Below are 13452 nucleotides of genomic sequence, written 5' to 3'. Positions count from 1 at the left end.
AAAACTTGTATGAATTTTTTTAATATGGGAAATCATCACTGTGAATTGGTACCTGCTACACTAGTTTGCCACCACTCATCTGTCAGGCTGTCATACTACGGTGGCGTATCTATTGCTGTGATGCTGGAACCAAGCTAAAATATTTCACATACCAGAAGCGTCACCCATGAGGAACAAGTTTCAGAGGAGCTTGTAGAATAAGAAGAGAATATAAGGACAGGTAAGTTGTGTACTTCTTAGTAACTAGACACTGAAACACTTCTGAATAGCAACAGAGCACTCCGAATTGAACAGCACTCAAGGTACTAGTGAGGAAGGGTTGCCACCTCAACGTAGAGTTGACCTTAATGACATGATGGAACAAAGTGTTCAAGAGTCTCATAATGAAGAAATAAGGTGAAATAGCTGCAAAACTTCATTAGTAATTGGAACATGGAAGATACATAATTTGAATCACAGAAAATTGGAAGTTGTCCAAATGAAATGGAATGCATAAGGATTGATTTCCTAGGCATAAGTGAGCTAAAATCCACTGGTATTTGCCTAGGAATTGTTCAGTGATTTCAAGACTATTTTGAAGTACAATGCTGTCCGTGGCATAATTACATCTGTGTTCCCACAAGGAAGATGAGTTAATATGACTATCATTCAAATTTACACACCAACCGAATGATGAAGGAACTAAAGAGTTCAATTTTTTTCTCAATCTAAAATTAATCATACACATAATCAAGAGGCCTTCATAATTAGTGGTAACTGGAATGTGAAAGTTAGAAGTGAAGAGGAAGGATTATTGACAAAACACAACAACAACAATAACACAGGCCCTACTAATGGAAACAAAGATGGAGACCACATTATAATGTTTTGTAAGATTAAAGACTTCATCACAAATACCCTTTTCAACAACATAAATGGTCACTACACATGTGGCCTTCACCAGATGAAATACCCAGGAATTGAATCGACTATGTCTGTAGGAATAAGATAGTGATGCTCACTATTAGCAATTAACGCAAGGTTTGGGGCTGACTATGAACCAGAACACTGATTATTCATCTACAAGTTCAGGTTGCAGCAGCTGAAGAAAATCACGAGTCAATGAGAGCCCAAAGACCTGAATTTAGAGACCATCTCAAGAATTCATTTGACACTTAGTGGTAATGATTGAAGACCAGGTGGATTGTGGAATGACATTAAGTACCTCCAGCATGAAGAAATCAAAGGGCCACTAAAAAGGATAGGCACTAACCACCACCACGCTCGTTCCATTGGAAGATGACTGGTCATTTCCCACTGGCTAGCCGCACACATTTCTTAAGATGGAAGAGTAAGGAGCATGCGACTGAGTTGTTCCTCATACGTCCAGCGTCCCGGCGTATCTAATAGCACTTTCTGCGTCCGTTGTTCTGGAGTCTAGGTGTTGGCTGGACACTTCTATCACATGCAGGCTGGGACCAGTCCTTCCCAGAAATGAGAAGCGCATACTGAGGAGGAATTTTCATTGCAAAAAGTCAATTCGACTCAAGTTGGAAGCACCCATTACGTGGTGAGAAGTGATTTGGGTTCTACATTGTTGTGTGCCAAGTGGGCACAATCATGGCTTCTTTTAACCCAGAGCAGTCAGAAAACATGGGGTCCATTTCCAATGAGGACTTCATGGTCAGTGCCTCTGGGAGTTGAGTCTTGGACTATGTACCCTACAAAAGCAACCAGTAGAATCTTATTAAAGTGGATGAGGCATTGGTGAGGTCACCTCAAATATAAACCATGAATCTGACTGGAGATCAGAGACCTGCCTTTGAATCTCTGCTCTGTTCCTGGCGGTTCCTGAGGCCACCACAAGTGACAAACCACTCTTGTCACAGAAAACAAATATCTCCTTCTTGAGCCCGAAACGCTTTCCTGTTTCTCCACGTTTAGGAGAGTTGACTGTTGAACCATTCCAAGAGTATTGCCTGGGAGCAATGTCTGCACCCACTGCTTCTTGAACTGCAGTGGAGAGTTTGCGAAGCAAAAACACATCAGGGGAAAGAAGGGGGCCAGATCCATGGTACAAAGAGGCTGGGCAGCTAGAGGTCGGCACCTCCCTACTGTGTAACCATGGGCAAGACATTAAACCTCTCTTTAAATCCTCATCTCTAAAATGGTAGCAACTTAAAACTAATGGCCTTGCTAGTTGCCAATGCTAACAGAAGAGATTTAATTCAACTTAAAAATTTCAGGGATTGTGACTATATTGTAGTTATGTACACACAGCTATGAGAGACTCAGAACCCAAACAAAGATGTCATGCTCAAACCGTCTAAAAGCAACTATTTGATTTTTCTGGAATAGATCGATTTTAAGCCTGATGGAAAAGCTTATAAAAATAGCAAAGGAAAAAAAGATTTTGCTTTTTGTTCCAGGTTCCCTGAGGATTGATGAAATAGCAATTCCAGAGGGGGATTTTGGAAGTGGGGATTGAATTTCAGTTATTCTAAGGCATAAGGAACAAACATGTGTACACAGCAATGGTGGATTTCTCGATTCTAGGACATTTTGCCTGGTTGTCCCTCTGCTCTGTACCATCTGGCTTCTTACATTTTTTTCAGCACTAACAATTGAGTCATTTCAATAATGAATGCTGGGGCTACCAATGAACTTTGCAAAAGAACGTTAGCATTCAGCCTTTAGTTTCAGAAACGAGCCAAATTGCTTCTACTCTTTCAAGCCCTCAGAAAATTATAGTCATGTTCTTGTGATCACACTTTGCCTTCATCTTTCCATGTGGGACATAATTGATGGCTGCTTTGACGTCAGCAGAAAAGTTTCAATGACGTTTGTACTCAGAGATCAATATAGGATGAAACATACTTGCAATTATTCCTCACAAAGATATAATTACACTTTGTTATATTGTTCATTGCTGTCAATGACAATCAGTTTCATCGAAGCACATATGAACTATCAGGAATGCATGCATATTTTTATATATAGTAATGAAGTTGCACTTTTATGATAATTGGAATAATTTTCCTTTCAGAAAACATTAAATATTTTTAGTATATTGGTAATGGCTTCAATGTTAATTTGATCTTTTTGTATTAATTTACTAATGTGAAATCTATTAAGTGCTCATATGTAGTGTAAAAAGTGCTGAAAATAAGCATCTGAAATAGAGCTACTCTTTGGAGGCTTAGTTTAGCACTTCAGTTTGAACCAACCAAAAACATACAGATTTCAAAGACGTATGTTTCAAAGATGTGTGTACATTGGAAGGGATGTGTACACTGCTGACATCCCAGGGGAAGGATCATATCTTTCACCCCAATTCACTCCTTAGTCTTTAAAATCTCACTATTGTTACTGGTAACTGTCATAGAGTTGATTCCCATTCAGGGTGATGGCACATATGCAGAGCACAGCTGACCCGGAGCTGCAACCTGAATACCCGACCTCTTGGAAAGTAGCACCTAACTACAATTCATATAATTAACATTAATTTTCCATTAAATCTCATTGATAAAAAATAAACTTCATATAATAAACAGCTCTCTTTTACATTTTTAGAAGAATAAAACACAAGAAATTAAAAATACATATTTTAAAACTAACACAAATCCAAATTTCCATCCCTTGGACTCACTATGGAATCATTTCGAATTCTAAAACTGTATGCCACTTTTGTACATAAGAAATGGTAAGAATCATTGTTTCATTTCATAGCCCCAAGGCCTTGAAATTCTTAAAATCAAAGAGAAACACAAACATTTTCATTATGTAGTAATTATTAAGGCAGTTCTATGGCTAAATATTCCAAAAACGCTTCTTTTTCCCCTCCACCTTTCCAGAAAGCATTTAATAAATATTAAGAGAAATTATTTCATGGTTAGCATACATTTTAATAGAAAATTCAACATTTTCTTTGAAAATCGTGGATAGCTAATTATTAAAGAAATACATTTTCCTGATTACTTACAAAAATGTGATTTTGTTAATCCCCAATATTTGTAATAGCCTTGATTTCCAATTCAAAAGAACAATTACATGGACTCTTTCTTAGTTTGAACCCTGCATTAATGTCAAGATTTCCGTGGCATCTATATTCCTTTATCATTATTATTGTAATTTGTTCCTCATCCCATATGCTGTGATACAATGCAGACTATAACTTTTAGAGACACTTTCTTAAATGACCGTTGTAATCACTGTACTATCTACTTCTGGCTATTTACATGTGTGGAATAATGTAGCCAAAATACTTTAACCCTAATTTGGGTTCTTCCCATCACAGACTTAGTTATGGTGATGGTTTGGGATCCCCTGGTTGCCTTCTTCAGTGCTCTGGGAAACACCCTAGGAATTTATTCTCATGGTCCTTATTTTAACTGCAAATGGTTAATATCTTTTCTATTTCTAGCAAATTCCCCACCACCTTATTTTCCGTCCTGGGTTATAGCATGAGAGCAGGCTTCTGAGGCATTTTAAGATCTGGTGGGGAGGGAACAAAATGCGCTGGTAATATACTTAGCTTGGATTGGGTTAAAGATATAGAGACAAGTAGATAGGTACGTAGGTCGGTATATAGATATGAGGGGTCTTTCAAAAATTCACTGAAAATGCGTATTATGAAAATAAACTATGTACAAATTCCAAAAACATCATTTTGCACCCAGATAAACTCCTGCTAACTCGTTAAAACATGTCTGGAGAGAGTGCCTGTTGAGGCAATAAGAAGGGTGGGATGTAGTTTGAAAAGAACCCCCGGGAAGTGGTGTGTGGTCACATCTGACGTCCCCTGCTTCAGAAGAGAGCGCATGGCTTCTCCTCATCAGTTAAAAACGAACTCGACCTCGGATTCCAGTCTACTTCTCTGCTGGACTCAGTAATATGTTGAAATGCCACACAAACACACATACAATATTCACAATTACAAAGGTTCACTAGGGAAATCATCATACTATCACAGTTAGGATTAAAAAAAATACAGTAAGGAGAGAGTCTTTGGTTCCCAACAGTGCATCACCTCAGTCAGTAGCCAAGTCTCTCTCTGGTCTGCACTCTCTCATCCACAGGGAGTTTGGCCTCTGCTTGGTGTGGCAGGAAGCCTACCCACTGGTCTACCTCACAGTCTCATGGACTCTGGGCTCATCCCGGGGCCTCTGCTGCCTCCACCACTTCACACGGGGATTGTGAATGGGTTCCACGGGTGGCCTTATTTTCTCGATGGTCCTAGTCGTCTCTTCCCTCTTTCAGCTTCTGAGATGGCTCTCTTATATTCAGAAGAATGTATGAAAATGGACCCATTCCTGAGTTGAGTCCCCTACAGTTTATCTGCATGTTCCCACCCAACCATTTGGAGAGAGGTAAGTTACAGACAAATGGATAGAAAAGTCATATGTAATTTATTTCACTTCACCACAGCCCTTATCAGAACACCATGAATTCTGCCAAAATTGCAGCAAAAGCAAGAAAACATCAAATCTATGGTGAAAGCTTGGGTGGAGGATTGTTTACATCACTGATGCCTTGTGAAAAGTTTATGAGGACATTGTCCCAAAGAAACTAGCAATTTAAAAATGGATAAATAAGTTTTAAAAGGTGCTAAAGGATGTTGAAGTCTAAGCCCTCAGCAGCCAACGACCGACATCAATTTATGAGGAAACAATTAACCTTTTTCATGCCTTAATTGAAGAATCAGAATTCAAACAAACAAATTCAATCCCAATTGAGAGCTTGAGGTGCTGTAAATCTTTACAAGATTCATTTTTTACCCCAAGAAGCAGCTGGTGAGTCTGAATGTCAACATTGCTGCTAGCAGTAAAAAACCTACCTATCAGTGACACCAGGGCTTCTTTTATTGAAGAAGATCAACAACCAACAACAGAAATAATGGCAAACATCATAGACTTCTCAACTTTGTCAGCTTACACAATTCTGACTGAAAAATTAAAGTTAAGCAAACTTTCTGCTTGCTGGGCGCCCAAACCGTGGCACCCTGAGCAGGTGTAGACAAGAGCTGAACTTTCAACTGCAGTTTGAAACAAGTGGGATCAAAACCCTGAGTATTTTTGGAAGAATTGTAACAGGAAATGCAACATGACTTAACCAGTATGATACTGCAGACTAGCACAATCAAAGTAAGAGCTCCTGTGAGCTGGAAGGGTTCAGTAAAGTTAAAGCTATCTGGTCATGGCAATGGTTTGTGATACTTAAGGTATTTTTCTTCCCAACTCTGTAGAAGGCCAAAAAAACAAACAATGATATTTGCCTATTAGGAGATTATTTTGAGAAATTTACCTAAAATCCTTTATCAGAAAATCTCCTGGTAAAAAAAGATTCAGTAGAATCTTTCACCATACCATTGCTCTGTTCATTGATTTCTCTCATCAAACATGAGAAATTTTTTTAGAATTTCAAAGGGAAATAATTAGACCTTGACCTTACATTCTTGATTTCACTTAGTGTAATTTCTTAAACATGTACATATGTAAATATATTTATGAATATGGGGGAAATAGACCTATGTACATATATTTATAGGTTCAGTAGTAGGGTAGCAGATGGACATTGGGCCTACTCACGCACACTTCCTCAATACAATAGCACTGTGCCCAGCTAAACGGTCATTCCATGATACCCACCTTCCCGACATGATCACTGAAGACAGACGTGTGTATAGGCAAACATGGTGAAGAAAGCTAATGGTGCCTGGCTATCAAAAAGAAATAGCATCTGGGGTTTTAAAGGCTTGAAGGCAAACAAGCGGCCATCTAGCTCAGAAGCAACAAATCCCACAGAGAAGAAGCATACAGCCTAAGCGAATACAAGGTGTTGAACGGACCAGGTAGCAGATACAAAGGAACAAAAACAATCATTGTGTAATCACCTTCCTCACATAAACGCTGAAGACTAATGTGTGCATAAGCAAGTGTGGTGAAGAAGGCTGATGATGCCCGGCTATTGAGAGATATAGCGTCCAGGGACAAAAAGGCTTGAAAGTAAACAAGCGGCCATCTAGCTCAGAAGCAAGAAAGCCCACATAGTAGCAGCACACCAACATGTGTGATCGTGAAGGGCAGAGGGGACCAGGTTTCAAACAACAAAGGCAGGGGAAAAAAATCACATCACCGTGAATGAGGGGGAGTGTGTGATGGAGACCCAATGCCCATCTGTAGACAGCTGGACATTCCTTGCAGAGGGGTAGTTGGGAGGAGATGAGTCACTCAGGGTTCAGTGTAGCCACAATGAAACTCAAAATCTTCCTCTAGTTCTTGAATGCTTCCTCCCATCCCAATTATCATGATGCCAATTCTGCCTTGTGGACCTGGTTAGACCAGAGGATGCACAGAGGTGCAGTAGGGATCTGGAAACACGGAGAATCTAGGATGGATGAACCCCTCAGGACCAATGGTGAGAGTGGCGACACTGGGAGGGAAGGGGGTATAGAAAGGGGGAACGGATCTTGGGGATCTATCTGTAACCTCCTCTCTGGGGGATGGGCAATGGGAAGGTGGGCGAGGGGAGATGCCGGGCAGTGTAAGATGAGATAAAATAATAATTTATAAACTATTAAGGGTTCAGGGGGCAGGGGAGAGGGGAGAGAGGGGGAGGGAAAAAAGGAAAACAAACTGATTCCAGGAACCCAAGTGGAAGGCTAATTTTGAGAATGACGAGGGCAACGAATGTATAAGGGTGCTTTACTCAATTGATGTATGTATGGATTGTGATAAGAGTTGTATGAGCCCCAATATAAAAGATTTATCAAATAAAAAAAAGTTAAGGCATCCATCCTTTCCCCGTTAATAATGTAAAAATGACTCCACTGTCATGGTTAAATTCACAGTACCTTGTTCTTTAGGATGGAATAAATGACTGGCATTCTTACTTAAAAAAATGTCTTGGATTTGGTGGAGGTTAGATTGAGAAATAAAATTTATAACCATATACACTCGTGGAGAAGCCGAGTTTTTCAGCATGTTTTTAATGCAGTTTTGGTGGTCAGATTAGGTGATTCGACTGATATTCGGGTCAGCTTATACTCGAGTACATAGGGTATTATATTACATGATGCATTATATTTTTAAGTTGTTCTTAAATAGGAGTCCCCAGATTGTTTCTAATCCTACACATCTTTTATTTGTCTCGGTGGATACCGTAATCTTACAGGGTCTCTCTTTTCCATAAAATGAAAATAGAAATTGATATGGCTGAAACCAGAGACCGTGAAGATACAAACCACATACATGCTCACACGCACACTTGCTCAATACATTCGGAGACTGTCTATTTTATATCACCCAGTGCCTCCGTTCCTTTTATTAACACAAATGACCACAGTAAATAGCCTAAAATGTAATGAAACAATTACAACCAATCAAATGGATTGTTCAGATGTCACCTAAGCAATTGCATGCTCCCAAAGCATAGGGGAAAGCAGGTGCTCTGCTGAAGCTGAAGAGCTTCTAAAGCCCAGAGGAGCGTCCTCGTGAGCCAGTTTTTCCTCTTGTGTTCACTCTGGTCTCATAGAGAAAGGGCTTTGGATCCCTATGACCACAGAGCCCATCCCATGCCATCGCCCCTGCAGGTGAAACAGTGCAAAATAAACCAAAGGTAGAGGGTTCTGATTACGGCTGGTTTGGTCCTATCATTGCAAACAAATCATCAGACACCATTATTGAACATCTCTCTCCACTTCTTTTTTCACCTAGGAGTTCTTTGATGCTGGGGAAGTGGCGCCACTGGACTTGGTTCAGGGCGGGCTGGTTGAAAACCACCACCTCTAGATCGCATTCCAGGGGATCCACTCTCATTGCCTGGACTACTGTCTCATTGGCTGCCCATTTATAGAACATATGAGTTCACACTTTTTGAGTGCATTTGAAATTTTAAAATTTGACTTGGTAATCCCCTAAATATAAGATTATACTTTTGTATAATTTCTATCGTGCTTAAAAGCAATTATAAAACATTATTTTATTTAACGCTGATCAACACTGATGCTGAAAATTATATTATAACAGTATCTTTGAAATGTTACATTGATTAATTTCACACAGAGTAAAGGGTGGGTGAATAAATGCACACTGAGTGTTACCAGCAGCATTTGGTCATGGTTCTACTTTTTTGTTGTTGATATCTCCCCCTTTAAATAATATACTTCTTTGAATTCATCTTTCAGCTTGTCTTCAGCTTAGATTAAAATCTGGTTGTGAAGAATCTATTTATTTATAATATATGGAAACATCAATATCTCTTAATGATAAATTGCTCAATGCAATGAATTTGAAAGCTATGTCAAAGTTATTTTCAATTAAAAGAGCTCTCAATATATAATATTGATTATCTACCAAATGAAGTTTGTAAAAGTCTTACTTTACATTTTGACTTTTCATGCCTTTTAAAACATTAGTTTACTCTGATCTACTAAGAAATTTGTGACTTTCAGTAGAACCAAAGAATCTGTTTTCACTGATGGCCAACTTAGAACATACGCTCATAACCACGGGCTCTTTTTGACACATTTGCTGTATGGTTTTTAAAGAGAATCCATCCTTTATGAATTGCTTAAATTGTCATGAATGGAAAGTAACTATCAGCTGATTATTCAACTTTGTGTGTGGTTGGTTTGGCCACACAACAGGGACCCCTACCTTCATCTCAATTTGTTTGGTGTCTAAATTCTGAAACAGCAGCTTTACTCGAGTTTTTCCATCGTCTGAAGATCCCTTAAGCTGAGAGAATTTAAATCTCCAGAGCACGTTCTGTAAAGGAATGAAATTAATTAGTAATTCAGAAACAGGAGCTTGTTTATTTAATACATGTTAATACAGTAATTAAGCTATTTAAATAAATGCATACATGTACTTACTACTTTATGTACATTTAGTTTATGATAAATAGCAGATTGACCTCCTCATTTTTTATGCAAACTTTGCTCTTCAAATCTCATCTACTTTTCTTTTTCCTCCTTTCTGTCAAGTCTCAAGTAACTGGTGCCACATATTTTTTAGCATCTATTGTCTTATCTGCCCTTCCTACTTCTTTTTGATAAGCTCTGGTATTTCTTGAGTTTTCCTAAACATAGCCTAAAAGTATTATAAGATTGTTGCTATGATGATAAATTATCAAGGGCTCATGAGGGAGGGGGGAGTGGAGAGGGAGGGGAAAAAAAGAGGACCTGATGCAAAGGGCTTAAATGGAGAGCAAATGCTTTGAAAAGGATGAGGACAAAGAATGTACAGAGGTGCTTTACACAATTGATGTATGTATATGTGTGGATTGTGATAAGAGTTGTATAACTCCCTAATAAAATGTTAAAAAAAAAACCAAAAACAACATTTTCATGTTACTTATTTGGTTTGAGTAGTATTCGGTAGATTTTTATTATAAAAATGCGTATTTATTGATGCATTTACTACAATGACATCCCAAATAACACAGTTGCTTTCTTGTGCCCTTAAATAAATTCCAACTCATAGAGTCTTAAAAAAAAAGATTGTTGCTATGATTTCTGCTTAGAAAACTAAAAAGAAGAAGAATAAGAGAAATCCATCACAATGACTCGTTCTTGTAATAGTATATGAGACATGTTCTAATGGAGTGCAGATAAAATGAAAAACTTTACTTATGACAGACAGCAACCCCATGCGTGCCGGTGCAGAAATCACCTAACCTCAGTTTCGACTGAGCCCATTTGAAGACTGTAGATAGTCATGCTCTTTCATATTATTGCAGAGATTACTTAGTGTTTGCGGCAGTACTTTATAGATTAACCATAAAACCCCACCAACCAACTAACCAAGCAAACACACACACAAATGCAGCCCTTCCAAAGAAACAAAACAAGTTGGTGGATATATTAATATTGATGGAAACTCCCTTTAGAAATGGCACGGTCATCGTTGAACACAATTATGTGCCCACATTTCCCAAGAGCATTTCTCAACTTCTCAAGCACGACTCTCTGTCCTTCTCACCTTCTCACGACATCTCCTATGCATAGCCTCGGAAGGCAACCCAGAATGGTGGTGATTTCAGCCTAGTAGATTTAGTTTCAGTAGCTCAACCCTTCTTTACCTTTAGAATGATCCACTACATAAGCTTCCTTGTAAAGAATGTGCAAATACATGTATGTAGTATTAAAAGAAACCAGAGAAATCTTTCAAGTCAATTTTACCAAATTCTTCACAAAATAAACAATGCTCAAACTATTTCTCCATCAGCCACAAGAACACAGTATTTGGCTCACATCTGATAGGAAACCACGATGCTCAATAGTGGTTTGCTCTCCTGAGGGTAGAATCCCAAGATTCACGATCAGTAACACCTCAACATTATATAACACACAGTGGATAAAGTACTGTATACAAAAAAGTACCACAACACCTACACAAAACTCATGTTTATTGTTTGCAGATTATTTTGACAAATAATTGCTTCAGTATACTTATATTATTACACTTTTAGTATTTCATTTTCAAATAGCAACTTTCCTATATATTTGTGGATATGAGAAAATGATACCTTGTAAGACATTCACAGTTTTCTTTGCTTAAAGTGAGGTATCAATTTTGTACTATGGTCCTTATTCAGAGTGATGGAAGACATGACATATCAGATTCTTGGAAGCCCACATTCAGAAGAAGTGATTCACAATATTCAAAAGAGGTAGGGTTGGTGTAGCCAAGAGGCATCACACTGTGCATTCCATTTCTTTATTTGCACATAGAACCATTGGTATAGAAGCAAAAAACTTCAGCAGACAAAGAATTTTCTTTCACAATTATTTATTTTCAATTTACTTTTAGTATTATCTCAAGAAAAGTTATAAATGGATCCTTGGTGTTTTTTTTTGGTCTATCCTAGTCTTGTATGTTTATATATATATATAGGGAAACTGGAATGTGTACAATTATAAAGATAAAAACAAAATTGATGATTACTTGAAAACATGGAAAACATGGGAGAAATGAGGAGTGAGTGAAAATCAGTGTGTACAAGTCAGTAGAAATGATTGTAAAGTTTGATTGTGGAATGGTTGTACAGTCCTTCTTGATATGATTGAACTTTTGAAATGTATATTGAGTGTAGCTGAATTTTTTAAATTCTGAGCATTTTTGCATATGATAAACTACCTCTCTAAATATAAAAATTCTAACTTCCATATGAATAAGAATCCTATACCTAAAAGTGGTTTTAGGTAACAGTTTGATTTCAAGACTCTGAGACCTTCTATAAAAGATAATTATGCCGTCTGTGTTATAAAGCATTAGTGATGTCTTGACAAAATATAAAAAAAGGGTTGGATTTTATGTTAAATGATCCATTCAATTAATTTGGATGGGGCATGGATATTCCGAGAGCTTTATAAAAGCTTATGTTTATCCTGATTTTAGGTCTTAATTTTGAACAATTAAATATTTTTCCCGTGGGTTAGGCAGTTTAAGAAACAAGTGTAGAGGTAAGTTTGGTATATGGTAGGTGCTCTTGTGAGGCAAAACTGGGTATGTGAGGAATGACTATCAGAAAGTTTGGTGATTTGAATCGACATGGCTCTGGCTCTCGAGAGTCCTGGAGACTGCCTTTCAGGAAGGGGAGAGTCAAAGAGATCCTATGCTACAGTCTACTCTGCACCAACGGCCTCAGCCATCACCGTCACCAACGACTTGACGATAACTGGCTGTTGTTTCTCAGTTATGTGCTTTCTTAAGCATGGTGATATTTAAGGTTTATGATGACAGATGATAATAATCATGGTCGATTCATTTTTAACATATATGAATTATTAAAATGATGACAGAGGAAAGTGATCCTTGCATCCTTCATTGTAATAACTCAATTAGCAGCAGTAGAAGGTTCATGAACCCAAAGCAAGGAGGTGTCCGTTATTTTCAGAGCAGAATTCCTTTGTAATAGTATTTTCCTGTGTCGTTATGGAGTGGGTTTCTTGGCTGTCCAAAGTCAAGGCTTCATTTCCTGTCCTACAAGAAAGTCCGTTTCTTTTCACCATTAAAAAAATTGACGTTTAAGTTCACTTAGAACAGTTTTATCTTGGCCCTGTGTGATTTTGAGGTTCCAGCCTAATGGGGACACTATGGGGTAGATGGAGCACCAGACCATTCTAATGAGGATCCGTGTCATCATCCCAAATTAAGAAATATAATTTTGATGGTGTGTGTAGGAGCAGCCAGATGGTGCAAAGGAATTGTGGAGTAAAAGTTTACCTCCAGAAGCCAGGTCACTTTTCAATATGCCTCCAAGTAATATGTAAAGTTAGAAAACTGTCCTTTTGATTCTGTGTCTCCAACAACTCTTTCTATACAGAAGTAAGCAGAATCCAGATTCTCAGGCTCATGGAGGCTAGCAAGGCCAGAACACAAAGCACAGGCTTCTTCTGAGGCTTTCAATATTCCTCTCTCACCTTCCTGACTTGTATGCTGCCTAATTTATACACTTCCTTTTAGCAAT

At 38.2% G+C, this 13452-nt stretch overlaps 1 protein-coding gene across 1 annotated transcript in view; it reads right to left on the bottom strand.

The window, feature by feature from the left end:
• The window catches only part of SNTG2 (syntrophin gamma 2), a 553256-nt gene that overhangs the window by 38626 nt on the left and 501178 nt on the right, over positions 1-13452 (bottom strand). Inside the window, exon 16 of the mRNA XM_075555664.1 lies at positions 9636-9746. Within this exon, the coding sequence (XP_075411779.1) occupies positions 9636-9746 (111 nt within the window). The remainder of the gene's footprint in view (positions 1-9635; positions 9747-13452) is intronic.

This window comes from Tenrec ecaudatus, chromosome 8 (assembly GCF_050624435.1).
Source record: "Tenrec ecaudatus isolate mTenEca1 chromosome 8, mTenEca1.hap1, whole genome shotgun sequence".
NCBI lineage: Eukaryota > Metazoa > Chordata > Mammalia > Afrosoricida > Tenrecidae > Tenrec > Tenrec ecaudatus.
Note: the sequence above shows the minus strand (reverse complement) of the source record. Positions and strands in the feature narration are given on the sequence as shown.